General features: G+C 42.4%; 1 protein-coding gene, 3 long non-coding RNA genes and 4 other non-coding genes across 8 annotated transcripts in view; 2 read left to right on the forward strand and 6 right to left on the reverse strand.

Annotated features, from left to right (window-relative positions):
• Positions 1-13,911, reverse strand: part of LOC146523634 (uncharacterized) — a 65,966-nt gene that overhangs the window by 44,284 nt on the left and 7,771 nt on the right. The gene's annotated exons all lie outside the window — the stretch shown is intronic.
• On the reverse strand, positions 456-527 carry trnae-uuc (transfer RNA glutamic acid (anticodon UUC)). The gene has a single exon. It is a non-coding gene; the product is annotated as a tRNA-Glu (tRNA).
• Positions 922-1,003, reverse strand: trnal-uag (transfer RNA leucine (anticodon UAG)). Its single transcript has one exon. It is a non-coding gene; the product is annotated as a tRNA-Leu (tRNA).
• LOC146523650 (uncharacterized) lies at positions 3,092-5,729 on the forward strand. The gene is made up of 2 exons (XR_014871176.1): positions 3,092-4,322; positions 4,811-5,729. It is a non-coding gene; the product is annotated as an uncharacterized LOC146523650 (long non-coding RNA).
• trnal-aag (transfer RNA leucine (anticodon AAG)) lies at positions 7,875-7,956 on the reverse strand. The gene has a single exon. It is a non-coding gene; the product is annotated as a tRNA-Leu (tRNA).
• Positions 8,180-9,507, forward strand: LOC146523652 (uncharacterized). The gene is made up of 2 exons (XR_014873464.1): positions 8,180-8,704; positions 9,265-9,507. It is a non-coding gene; the product is annotated as an uncharacterized LOC146523652 (long non-coding RNA).
• Positions 10,058-12,183, reverse strand: LOC146523653 (uncharacterized). The gene is made up of 4 exons (XM_085155531.1): positions 11,669-12,183; positions 11,279-11,530; positions 10,616-10,705; positions 10,058-10,442 (listed from the first exon to the last, which is right to left on the reverse strand). Exons 1-4 carry the CDS (start codon positions 11,796-11,798, stop codon positions 10,183-10,185), a joined length of 732 nt encoding a protein of 243 aa, XP_085011657.1. The 5' UTR covers positions 11,799-12,183; the 3' UTR covers positions 10,058-10,182.
• Positions 12,910-12,991, reverse strand: trnal-uag (transfer RNA leucine (anticodon UAG)). The gene has a single exon. It is a non-coding gene; the product is annotated as a tRNA-Leu (tRNA).

Below are 13,911 nucleotides of genomic sequence, written 5' to 3' on the forward strand. Positions count from 1 at the left end.
AAACATCTGCCTGTCCTGGTCAAAACCTGTTCATCAACCCTGATTAACAATGGGCTCTTGGCTCAGTTTCATCATTGTCGATATGCAACTTGTCATAACCACTGATCAACAGGCAGGATCACCATTCACAGAGAGTCAAGGAACGGTTGCAATCACAGCATTGTAAGATAGCAAAAGATGCACCTTTAATGCAACCTCCCTTGTTTCAAAGATGCTCATTTGATTTTCACATAAACAACCACCTTGACTCCCCGCTCAAACTAGCAGGCCTGCTTGTGTACATCCTCATCACTGAAAACTGTATAGTCCTGATCTGAACAGTTACCTGTTTCATGCCATGTGCTTAGCCAGAGGTTTGTTGCCTTACCTGATGTTTGCCTTCAGCCAACAACTTTGGCCCATTTAATCCATCGTGGGATTAACACAAAGAACACATTGGCAGGTGTAAAGACATGTTCCCATACCGGGAGTTGAACCCAGGCCGCCTGGGTGAAAACCAGGAATCCTAACCGCTAGACCATATGGGACTGCTCCACTGTCATGAAATCAAGGATACTCTTGTCACTCTGCAGCCCTGGTGAGACCAACATAGCAGCACCTTAATCAATTCTCCAGCGGTTGCAGGTTCTGCTCAAAAGCACATTACAAGGGAGTGGACCGGACTTGAAGCACACTTGAGTGGCATGCGGGAAAGTCCACTAACCAGTCAGTGATGAGACCATGAACAAAAGACACGAAAAACATGCAAGTTGTAAATGACTTTAGAGGACCTGACTAATGTGGTTTGAAAGAATTGCTCTTGATGACTTTCCTGCATGTTTGGACTTGAGAGACGTTCTATAACAGATTTGATTTCCACTGCAGCCCTTACAATTTATTGGTAAGGCATGGAAGAAACAAAACTTTGTCGTTAGAACACTATGGCAGCAGTGGGATTCGAATCCACGCCTCCGTAGAGACTGGAGCCTAAATCCAACACCTTAGACCGCTCGGTCATGCTACCATTACAAGTAAGGACCTCATCTCAAAATTCTAGACAGTAAAACTTGAAAAAGTTTCAGTTCAATCCCAGTCTGCAGGCTTGGATGGTTTCTCAGGCTTTGGTAACCAGTTGATGGGTCATCAGAAGGGAATCTTTCCTTTTTCTAAAGGACGTGACTTTAAGATATATTGTATATGAGGAATATATTTTTGTAGGTCTGTTTTTACCTTACAATGAAGAGTCCCGTGAAAATGGTCAGGTCCAAGCACAGAACTGAACATAAGTGAAAAAGCAGCCAGTGTCCAAAGAAAAACCCAGAGACCACTTTGACATGACAGGACAGTCATAAAGGCGTAAGGGGTGGTTCAAGACTTTTGCACAGTACTGTATATCTCAAGCTGGACTGCTTGGGGACAGCGGTCCTGAATCTATGCAGCTTTTTTTCCTGTAGCAACTGCCTCATATTAAAAAAGTAGATGAATATTGAAATGATGTGGTTATTTTATTTTAGTATTTTACTTTTTTATCACTACTTTAAGTGATTCTTTACATTCTCTACTCGTAAAAATGTTGCTGACTTGCTTCATGTTCACCAATCAGACATAACATTATGACCACTGATAGGTGAGGTGATTATCTCTTCATCATGACTCCTGTTGGTGTGTAAAATATTAGAAAGTAAATGAGTCAGATCCACAGAGGCCCAGCAGGACTTTAAGGATCTGTTGCTAACATCTTGGTGGCAGACACCACAGGACATCTGCAGGGCAGTGTTGCCAACTCCTCAGTAAGGAAAATCGGTATTGGTTGTCCTAAAAGTCGCTAGAAGTCGCTAAATGACGTCATCGCCTAATTTGCATAATTGGTCATGCTAATATAATTGTAACCTACGTTGTTGGAGAGAGAAATAACATCGTGGAAGAGACATAAAGTGAGTAAAAAACGTCTTAAATGCATTTAGAGTTTATTTAGAACTACGAATTAAATTTATTTTAGCAATTATTGTTTTTTGTAATGTCACAATTCCAACCCAGCTCCTTTATCCGGGCTTGGACCGACAAAAGTGACCCGAAATTGGCACTCTGGTGGAGTTACTTTGTGTGTGTGTGTTTATAAGTAGTTTTAAACCTGATCCACAAAACAGCATAACAGTAAAAGAAGAATTGACTGCGTTACAGTCAGTGCGGGAGCAGCGGCTTCGCTCATGCGCGATTCATTTGCAGTTGGGACGCATAGGTGTGAACGTCTTCTGCCCTGATAGCAGCCGGGGGAGGACTATCCTCCGCCCGTGAGCGCTTTGGCACGGGCGAGGTGCCCACGGCAGCAGCGCTGCTTGTTGAGAGTAAAAGCGATACGCGCTTCACGTCAAAAAGTCGTCATAAATAAGTCTCCAATAATACCAGAAAAAGTCGCCAGATTTGTCGCTAGTCGCTTTTTAGAAAAGAAGTCGCTAAGGGGGGTTGAAAACTCGCTAAATATAGCGTTGGCAACTTAGCGACTCGCTAAGTTGCCAACGCTGCTGCAGGGCTCCAGCGGAGTCCACGTCTCGACGGGAACGTCATTATTAGGCAGGTGGTCGTATTGGTGTATTTGGTAAATTGAGTGATACTCTTATAGCACGTTTCTACTCTGAGTACTCAAAGTGCTTTTTACTACATGCTACCTTCACCCATTCACATGCACAAATTCATACAGTGCTTTTTTCTATGACTTCAAACGTATTCACACGTATTAGCTACTGAGATGTGTCAGCAGAGCTAAGAAATGGGAACTGACACCCTCTGTTTAAAAGCAACACCCTACTGAGAGATCAGCTGCTATTTGGTGCTCTGCGTACATGTAACTATATGTAACTACATACAGTATAACTACATAAAGGCTTAACCACCGACTTAGCCTGTCAGTAAACTGTTTCTTTCAATCCTCACATGGCAGGAGGAAATGTTTCACTGCCCACCTCAACAAAACCGTGACACAAAAGCATAGTTTTCATTTTAAATCACATCAAACTCATTAACATGAATTTCATCAGTAACTTTGGCTGTGCAAACAAAAGATCTTTCACTTCAAACAGCTTCTTGTGACCTTTGACACTAGCACCATCACTTTCTCGACAAATAGAGACAAATTAAATAGAATTTGCACAACAAGAAAATTCAGTTGGTAAAAAAGAAGAAGCATTCAGTGAGTTCAGTACTCGTCACGTGTTTTCAAAACCGAGCTGCAGAGTCGACAACAGCAGAGTGGCCACAACCCTCTAATCACTCAACCTCTCACTCCACACCAAGCCAGGAGTCACTCAGTGTCTGTGTCACTAGAAATATTACCTGTGGAGTGACGTCCCTGCACAGAGCGTCAGCCTTTAATTTGGCAGGACTCGTCTTATCAAGCACAGCTGACAGCCACTAAATTCACCGTGAAACTAGACGTCAGATTTCCTTTTTGACTTGACTTTTTATGAACGTTGCCACTTGATATCCTGATATGTGGAACCTACTTTGTAACAGTAAGTTCCACATACCAGGTCTGTCTTGGCCCTGGGTCATGTGACCCAGTATTCTGAGTTCTTGTTTGTTATTCTTTTTAGTCTAGTTTCATTTCGGTTTATCTAGTTACATTCTGCCATGTTTCATGTCCAAGTTTTCTTTGTTTGTCAAGTTCAAGTCATGTCTGGATTTCCTTATGTTTCCTGTTTTATTTTGAAAGAGTTTTGTGTTATGTTTAGTTTCACGTGTCCTGTCATTATGTTAATTGTTGTCAGCTGTTTTCCCCATGTGATTCTACTTCCTTTGATCATTCCTTATGTGTATTTAGTCTGTGTGTTCCACTCAGTCAGTGTCAGATCGTCTGTTAACCTCACCACAGTTTTCATAGGTTTACTCCATTGTTTCTCTGTGTTTTCTAGTTTACTCAGTGTTCACAGTTTGTCATAGTTTTTCACTGAGTGTCACAGCCTTTTTGTTAACACAGTGTTCATAGCCTCCTTAGTTTCCCTAGTTCCTTGTTTTTTCTTCTGCAATCAGCCAATAAAGGCTCGCGTTATTTTTGAAACTACGTTTTGTCTCCACCATGTCTGCATCTGGGTCTACCTCTTTCCTCACCCCGCCGTGACAAGGTCTCTGTTGCAGACTTCGTCTATACAGAAAAAAAGTAAAAAGCAGCTCGTTACAGCTCGTTTCCTCCCCAAACTGTTCTCTGTCCCACCTCTGTGTCTGTGTGCTGCAGAGTGGCAGAAGACTCAGGCCCATAAACACAGAGAGCAGCTGCTGCTCCAGGAGCTGGTGTCACTGGTGAACCAGAGGGATGAACTGGTCCACAGTATAGATGCCAAGGAGAGAGGGTGAGACACACGATACACACATGATAAACTATTCCTACACTTTCAGATTCAACTAAAAAGTGAATTTCATTAGCAGCCTTTATGAAACATCACAACGAGCCTGTGAGCAAATCATGGTTTCATATTCAGCTTTCAAACACTACTTCCATCTTTTTTGCATTTTTTATTGAACCTCTTGACTCAGCAATAAGACGGTGATAACATCAGTAGTTTTTGAACAGATTTACTAGTTTCTGATGAGGAATTTACTCCTGTTTAACTGGCCTCACCTTCTGTTTGTAAATGGTAAATGACCTGAGGTGTCAGCCATTCATATACGTTCATACAAGAACAATCTTTCAGTTAGAAGATGACCCGCTCTTCCTCTTGAGCTGCCGTCACCTCACTCATAACTGAAAGACACTTTTAAAGAAAAATGGACATCCACAGTTTTCCCGACACAAAAACATGTGCAGGCAGCTTGTAACCATCTCTCCTCTGGTCCTCAGAGCCGTGGAGGAGGATGAGCGTCTGGAGCGTGGCCTGGAGCAGCGCAGGAGGAAGTATGCTAAACAACAGAAAGAGAAGTGTGTGATGCAGTGACCACCGCAAACTTCCAAATGTTGGGCCAAGGCAGTTTTCTCTCCTCTGTCACCTGCTATCAGAATGAATGATGTGGTTTTAGGTCAGCAGTAAGTGCACATGCACACTGAATCTGAGAAGATTCAGAATTTACATTAAAGTTTGGCTTGAGTGGAAGTTTTGCTCTGCTTTCCATTTTTAATGTCTCAACATGTGCCACTAGGAACCCTTTTGTTACCTGATATATGCACTAGTTAAACCTCATGAACTGTTTGTAATGATGAAGTGGGTTTGAGTGTGGAAATGGTTGGAAAGCCTAGAATAGCTGGCTTAGACTACGGATGATCTATAGATCGTAGAAAGCTCCAGCAGCACAAAGCCAACAGCTTTACAACATTACAAAAAGCATCCGTGTCTCCTGTGTGGGTCCGTTTTGTTTAAAGTTAATGGTTCGAAGCTGAATTCGGTGTAACGTGTGATTTTCAACAGCAGAAATGTAACTGAAACATGAGTCGCCCTGTTGAAATGTGAATGATGTCACTCGCCCTCTGCTCAGCGTGTCAAATCAAAGTTTATTTAAGTGTCTCAGAGGTTTTATCTTGTGTGTTTGCAGTTCTCTGTTCATCATTCGTGTGTACTACAGCTTACATCTCACCAAAAGCAGCGCCTTTTTTAAAGTTTTATTAACACCTGTTACATTTAAAATATTTGTAAAGACGGGAAAATACTAAAAGCTTAAATACATACACATTTGATGCAATTTTGAATGTGTTTTAAACTGTGGGATTATATTTGGAATTCTTCCATAGAAATTCAAAGTCAATAAACCTTCCTGACACAAAACTGCTTTTGTTACTTTGTTGTCACTTTCTTCTTCTTCTTGTTGCTTTAGCAGAAGTAAAACACTGCTGAGGATTTTATAAAGACTTGTTTGTTCAAAACAAAACAAAACAAAAAAACAAAATAAGGTGGTTTTCAGAATATCAAATAATTGTACGTGGATGAATGTATCTGTATGATTACAGTGTAAAACCTCACTGAACAATAACATGCAGCATGTGTCATAGAGTGACCTGCTGTTTCACATGCAAACATTAGGACTGGCTGTAGCTCAGGAGGTAGAGCACGTCCCCTACTGATTGGAAGGTTGGTGGTTCGATTCCTGGTTCTGGATGTCAAGTATCCTTGGGCAAGATACTATCCCCAACTTGCTCTCCGATGCATCCATCGGAGTGTGAATGTACTTAGAAAGCACTATGTATAGATAAAGTGCTTGTGAGAGTGGGTGAATGAGGCATGTTGTATAGAGTGCTTTGAGCACTCCGGGAGAGTAGAAAAGCGCTATATAAGAATCAGTCCATTTACCATTTTGTGGATATTTAACAGGCCATTTACAGACTAATATGTAATAATGAGATATATCAATCCTAAACGGCATACCTTTGTGTACATGTCATTATTAAAGTGTTTATGATAGTTATTTTTAATTTCATCAGACACTCTCCTGTCACAGTTTGGCTGAGATGCTGACTGTGTGGAGTGAGGCGGTGGACCCAAGTGCAGAGAGACAAAACGTGACAGAAAACGAGCCGTTTATTAAGGCTGGCAAAACTAAACCTAAACCGGGTGAACTGAGGCTAAACATAAAAAATCATGGAAAAGAAACAAGAACATAGAAACCTGACATGAAGACCTGACATGAATTCAAAACCCTGGAAACATGACATGGACACAAGGCAGGAAAACAGACGGGCGACGAATGAATGGAAACACACAGGAAATGATCGGGGGAAGTGGAAACACATGGGGAAACAGTTGATTAGAAGGCACATAATGAGCCACAGGGGAAGTGAAACTAAACACACTGAACATGATACCAGACCTCTTCAAAATAAAACAGGAAACATAAGGCACGCAGACATGAAATTTCTGGATTTCTCGACACACACTCTGAAACCTTGGCACATCACTAGTGGCATCCCATTCTTAATCCATAGGGTTTAATATAATGTCAGCTCGCCCTTTACTTCTATAACATCCTCCAATCTTCTTTCCACAAGTGTGTATATGGGAGCCTTTTACCATTTGTCCTGAAGTGGCCCTCACCAACTACAAATGCCAGAGCCCTGCTTTGTTTCTGTAATTTGAGGTCATCATATTTTTTATTTTACAAATTTGATATGTTATTAGCAAAAAAGAGCACCTTTTTTATGTAAAATGGTTTTATTTTGTGTTGTGAATTATTGGTTAATGCACCCTCCCTTGTTACAAAGATGCTCATTTGATTTTCACATAAACAGCCACCTTGACTCCCCGCTCAAACTAGCAGGCCTGCTTGTGTACATGCTCATCACTGAAAACTGTATAGCCCTGATCTGAACCGTTACCTGTTTTATGCCATGTGCTCAGCCAGAGGTTTGTTGCCTTACCTGATGTTTGCCTTCAGCCAACAACTTTGCCCCATTTAATCCATCGTGGGATTAGCACAAAAACACATTGGCTTGCGGGCAGATTAAAGACATGTTGCCATACCGGGAGTTGATCCCGGGCCACCTGGGTGAAAACCAGGAATGCTAACCGCTAGACCATATGGGACTGCTCCACTGTCATGAAAATCAAGGATACTCTTGTCACTCTGCAGCCTTGGTGAGACCAACATAGCAGCACCTTAATCAATTCTCCAGCGGTTGCAGGTTCTGCTCAAAAGCACATTACAAGGGAGTGGACTGGACTTGAAGCACACTTGAGTGGCATGCGGGAAAGTCCACTAACCAGTCAGTGATGAGACCATGAACAAAAAGACACGAAAAACATGCAAGTTGTAAATGACTTTAGAGGAGCTGACTAATGTCGTTTGGAAGAATTGCTGCTGATGAGTTTCCTGCATGTTTGGACTTGACAGACGTTCTATAACAGATTTGATTTCCACTGTAGCCCTTACAATTTATTGGTAAGGCATGGACGAAACAAAAGTTTCTCGCTAGAACACTATGGCAGCAGTGGGATTCGAACCCACGCCTCCGAAGAGACTGGAGCCTTAATCCAGCACCTTAGACCGCTCGGTCATGCTACCATTACGAGGAAGCACCTCATCTCAAAAATCTAGACAGTAAAACTTGAAAAAGTGCAGCACAAAATAGAACCCCAGAACATTCAGTGATGCTCTTGCTGTTGTAGAAAAACATGTTTAATACTTGCCTGAATGTTTTTGGATACAATAGCATCTGCCTGCCCTGGTTAAACTCTTATTGCAGCAATAGGATTTCAACCCACATGTGTGAGGAGCCCGGAGTCTTAACCCAGATCCTTACGGTGTGTTCACACCGAACGCGATGGACGCGAACAAAAACGCCCCAAACGCCCCTAATTTGACGCGTGCACATTCGCGCCTCAACGCGTGTCCAAGAAAAATCCATCGCGCTTCAAAATATGATATTTTGACGCGCGTGAACCGGAAATGTGGGAGGGATGTGGGAGGAAGTTGTGCCAGACCGGTATCTTTGCAAGATGGCAGCTGTCGAGTTAGCGCTTGAAGAGAGAGTCTCCCTTCTCTATGTACTGTGGAGAGCAGAGCAGCGGCGTAAAAGACGCCCTCGCCCTACCTGGGTCCATCAGGTCCTCCAGAGGCATGAGCAGTTTGGTGAGTTTCACCATTTGCTCCAGGAGCTGCGCCTGGATGACGGCCGATTCCAGCGACATCACCGTCTTTCACTCGGCCAGTTTGAGGACCTGCTTCCCCGGGTCGGTCCCAGAATCGCCCGCCTAGACACCAATTACAGGCGCTCAATCCCACCTGCAGAGCGCCTGTCCATCTGCCTGAGGTTAGTAAAAGTATTTAATACGGTAGTCCTTTATTGATACCTGTGCTAATACATGCTAAACCATCCATTTATACACTGCTAACATGGATGTGCTATGCTAACAGTGAATGCTCTCGGTGTTTACTGATAGCAAACTGTGGTACGGAGACGACTGTTTATAATATTTCTAGTGATACTCAGAAGGTCTCATCAAGTCCCGATTTAATTCGATTTATGCTGTTATCAGTGTTTGAATGATAGCATGGCTGTGGTGTCATATCAATGTATGCGCTCGGTGTTTGCTGATATCAAACTGTAGCATTAGGACCACTGAGTTAACCTTTGTAGTGATACTCACTCCTTTTTATTTAGACCTGGTTTAATTCTGGGATAGTTGAATATTTGTATATAATCACCGCAGACTGTTTTAGATTATATCTAATATATATCATGTAATTATCCTTATAATTACAAAAGGTTTTATGTAAGATTTATGTTTTGCAATTTGTAATTTTGGAATTTCAATAATGTATTTTGTAACTGCAGTACACATAATACTCATTTTAAACAATTTTGTCCAGGTTCCTTGCCAGCAAACAACTCCTCCAGAGAGGCTGTCCTGGTGAGGGAGAAATTCATGGCTCACTTCTCGGCGGAGGGAGCTGTGTCTTGGCAACCAAAGGAGTAGCCTGTTTGAAGTCCGAGTGACTTCCCCACAACGGCTCTTTTAAGAGCCACCCACAAACCTCTAAAGAGTGTTCCTGTCCTTTTAATTTTTTCTTAATAAATGGAGCTCTACTCCAAAATAAACTAACCTCTTTTTACTCTCTTAAGTAACTTGTCTTCACTATGTTCCTATATACAGTGTGGTGCAAAAGTTTGGGCAACCTTATTAATAGTCATTATTTTCCTGTATGAATCGCTGTTACAATGAAAAATGTCAGTTAAATATATCATATAGGAGACACACACATTCATATACACTAAATATTTATTTCATTTCTCTTTTTTTGTGTCGCCAATTTATGCACCTGCTTGATTTAAACACTTATTGCACACTTTCTGTAAACTGCATTTCACTTCTCAAATATCACTGTGTGTGTCTCCTATATGATATATTTAACTGACTATTTTTATTGTGACAACCAGTGATTTGTACAAGAAAATAATTACTTTTCACAATGTTGCCCAAACTTTTGCATCCCACTGTATTAGTATGTTTTGTCATTAGTATAATATGAAATAAATTCTACTTGTGTCAAGTCGGGTGCCAATATTTGCTGTGTAGTAGAACAGAGACATTTTGTCATTATAAATGTTTATTTGAAAAAATATAAATTCATTAACAAAAACATTTATCATAAATATATGAAATGTAACTATTTACAGAGAGACAGGAATGAAAAGGACCCAGCTTGGAGTGGAAGAGCCTCAGGGAGAAGGAGGAGAAAAATAAGAACATTGTTTCTGCCCTGGAGAGCTGCTGCCTCATCAGAAAACTACTGATCATTAGGGTCCAATGTTTCCAAATTTAACACAGCTGTGCTGTTTTCAAAAACTAATTTATAAATTTGAAATTTCACGAATTCTCGTGTCTGAGGCGGCATGCTCTCCAGAGCAGGAACAAGGCCGAGGAGGAAATGTTCAGTTGGAGACGGGCGTGGCCTCTTTAGGGACTCCAGGATGGCCAGCTCCACCGCCGATGGACCGTCCTGGGACCCGTCCCTCGCCCGCCTTCGAGCTGTCCTCCTCTGTGGGCCTGTAAAACACAGCACAAAACAACACAAAGTAATGAGAAGGCTGCTACTAGATTTTCATTTTCAAAATTAAAAAAAAAAACATGATATAAACAGATTGGTTGTAGATATTTAGTAAAGGTGATCACAAGGGAATTCAAGCAAGTAAAAAGCTGTCAGTGCTTGATGTTCATACCTGTGGGTGCAGCAGCAGGAGCTGAGGGACCAGGGACTGGAGAGCCAGGAGAAGAGACAGCTGAGGACTCTGCTGCATGATTACTTGACTCTATCAAGACAATATTAGATGTTAACAGGTTGAAGACAATAGTCATAGAGAATATTATATTATTATATACTTATATACTTATTATTATATACAGTGGTCTCATTTATTGCAGCACATGAACAGTAGTCACAGTTCTCACAAGTTGATTCTCAAAGTGAAAACCTTTGTCGATTTTAAAACGTAAAAGTATTATGCCGCGCTTTTTCTCCGTCTGCGGCGCCACTTTTGTGCGCCTTTTTTGCTCCCGGTGCAGGTGTGTATTTCCGAATGAGGGTCATAGTTATGAGTGTTTTTGTGCTGTTTTTTTCTATTGGACATGATGGTTATCAAAACCAAACATGATAAGTTTGGCAAGCGCAGGAGACACGACATGGAGGAGATTTGTCATTTGGGCTGCAGAATGCAATGCGCATTGTTGAAAGCTGTACGGTGCAATAAAAAAAATCAGCGAAAAGGCAGGCAGTGACGGATGAACAGCGGGACTACTGAATACTGTTTATTAATAAACAAAATATGTTCCTGTATGACAACATGCATAAATTAACTGCCTACATTAACTCAATGTAAACATACCTTCTGACTGACACTCCCCTGCTGCCTCTCCGGGCTGTCCCTGGTCCTCGGGGGAGAAGTTCTCCACGGTCCGCACCATATTACCGCTAGTCTCCCGCGGGGTGAGGAAGGGGTCCAGAAACCCCATGACCGCGAAGAACTTCCATTTTCTCCCCGATCCTGCTGCAGACCCACTCCTCTTCTCCTTCTCTGCCTTCTTCTCCTTATTATATGTGTCCCTGAGGCTCTTCCACTTTCTCCTGCAGATGTCCTCTGAATAAACGCATTATCTTGTTAGCGGAAAGGTATTTGTACATCAGTGGGAAAATAGCGGGACAGTAGGCGGGCTTGCTAGCTTTTGCGCGGGTTCATCGGGTCAGTCTGAAAATTAAAAAGAAGGAATGAACTTACCAGGTTGCCCGATCTCCTCACTTATGTGTCTCCAAGCTAGGTCCTTTTTATTCCTGTCTCGGTAAAAGTAGTAGCTAGCATCGTACAGCTCCGGGTGATTAGCCACGGCACTGATTAGCTTTTCCTCCATACTGAATGAAGAATGAATTCGGGCTTTGGCTGGACCTGCCCCTTTGACCTAGGTCAGAGCCACGTCACCAGGCCCCTGATTGGTTGTCGCGGCGCGATTTGACGCTGGAGTTCAGATTTTTCCAACTCGAGCGGTAGACGCGAAACGCGCGTATGCACAAAATGCAACACAAAAACTCACGCGCGTGGTTTTATTCGCGAGTCAAACGCGCCAGACGCGCTACACTGACGCGCGTTTCACGCGTTTTGGCGTTTTGGCGACGCAAATCTGCTTCCGAATTTTCGCGGGACCCGCAATCGCGCGTCATCGCGCTTTTCCATTGACTTTACATGTAAACCTGACGCTCTATTCGCGTCCATCGCGTTCGGTGTGAACACACCGTTAGACCACACAATCTAACACCTTACAATGCGGTGGACTTGAAGCACACTTGAGTAGCACACAGTCAGTGTTGACACTGTGAATAAAAATATATGAAACATCTGCACATGGTAAATGACTTTTGCAAAAGAATTTCTTTTATTCATGTATTAATCACATTATTTTATTGTATAATACCTTGGTGCCACTGGATTTTAGCATGTCTCTCACACTCATACTGGTAACAGATGGTATCTCAGGAAGTTTGAGGGAAGCATTCACACACAAAGGACCCAGAGTGGGAGGAGGAGTCTTTTGTCTCCTTCTCCACTGTAAGAGGTGGCAAGGGAGTGTGAAACTTTCTTTTGGGGGTGGGGGGTACCAAAGGTGTGAAAACAGCTGTGTACTGCCTTCAGTTCCTGTAAGAGGTATGTAACTGAAGGTCATGCTAGACTCAGTTAGGGACTCTGCCCATCGTCTGCCCCGCGATGATGCATTCCTTCACCAAGCTTGGTTTCTGTTCTTGTTATTATTAAAGAATGTTAGCTACCACTCACCGCTTGTCTGCAGGCTTTATTGAATGGAAAACTTCCACAACACTTAACATCAGCCTGGTTTGGAAGAATTGCTCTTGATGAGATTCCTGCTTGATTGTACTTGACAGACATTCTGTAACAGATTTGATTTCCACTGCAGCCCTTACAATTTATTGGTAGGGGATGGAGGAAACACGAAAAGAACCTGAAGACTATGGCAGCAGTGGGATTCGAACCCACGTCCCCGAAGAGACTGGAGCCTAAATCCAGCACCTTAGACCGCTCGGTCATGCTACCATTGCGAGTGAGGACCTCGTCGCTAAAATCAGACAGTAAAACTTGAAAAAGTGCAGCACAAAATAGAGTACGATCTGATATCCTCGTGTTGGTGTTGTTCCCAGATCATCATACTAAAGGTTGTTCCAGGATCAACATTGCAAGTGACCAATAAGAATGTTGTGATGTCATACTTTTGCAACTTCGGGAAAAAAACGGCGTAAAACAAAAAACTACTTAAGCTGCGAGAAACCGCCTTTGTCCGCCGATCAACGGACCCTAACCCTAACCCTTTAATAAATGCTAAGCAGAATTGATACTGTCCTTGCAACATTGGAATTTCATAAATGCACGAATGGGTTGGTGCGCAAAAGAATAACGTCACAATAATGTGATTGGTCACTTGCAATGTTGAACCTGGAACAACATTTTCATGATGATCTGGGAACAACACCAACACGAGGATATCAGATCATCCCAAAATAGAAGCCCAGAACATTCAGTGATCCTCTTACTGTTGTAGAAAAACATGTTTAATACTTTTTGGACACAAAAACATCTGCCTGTCCTGGTTAAAACCTGTTCATCAACCCTGATTAACAATGGGCTCTTGGCTCAGTTTCATCATTGTCGATATGCAACTTGTCATAACCACTGATCAACAGGCAGGATCACCATTCACAGAGAGTCAAGGAACGGTTGCAATCACAGCATTGTAAGATAGCAAAAGACATACCTTTAATGCACCATCCCTTGTTTCAAAGATGCTCATTTGATTTTCACATAAACAACCACCTTGACTCCCCGCTCAAACTAGCAGGCCTGCTTGTGTACATGCTCATCACTGAAAACTGTATAGTCCTGATCTGAACGTTTACCTGTTTTATGCCATGTGCTTAGCCAGAGGTTTGTTGCCTTACCTGATGTTTGCCTTCAGCCAA

Source organism: Neolamprologus multifasciatus, chromosome 3 (genome assembly GCF_963576455.1).
Source record: "Neolamprologus multifasciatus chromosome 3, fNeoMul1.2, whole genome shotgun sequence".
Lineage (NCBI taxonomy): Eukaryota > Metazoa > Chordata > Actinopteri > Cichliformes > Cichlidae > Neolamprologus > Neolamprologus multifasciatus.

Excerpts from the sequence above, each read along its gene's own strand:
- LOC146523653 (XM_085155531.1), bottom strand. The coding sequence starts at position 11,798 with ATGGAGGAAAAGCTAATCAGTGCCGTGGCTAATCACCCGGAGCTGTAC. Across the intron at positions 10,706-11,278 it reads AGGGGAGTGTCAGTCAGAAG|AGTCAAGTAATCATGCAGCA; the intron begins GTATGTTTACAT and ends TTGTCTTGATAG. Across the intron at positions 10,443-10,615 it reads TCCTGCTGCTGCACCCACAG|GCCCACAGAGGAGGACAGCT; the intron begins GTATGAACATCA and ends TGTGTTTTACAG.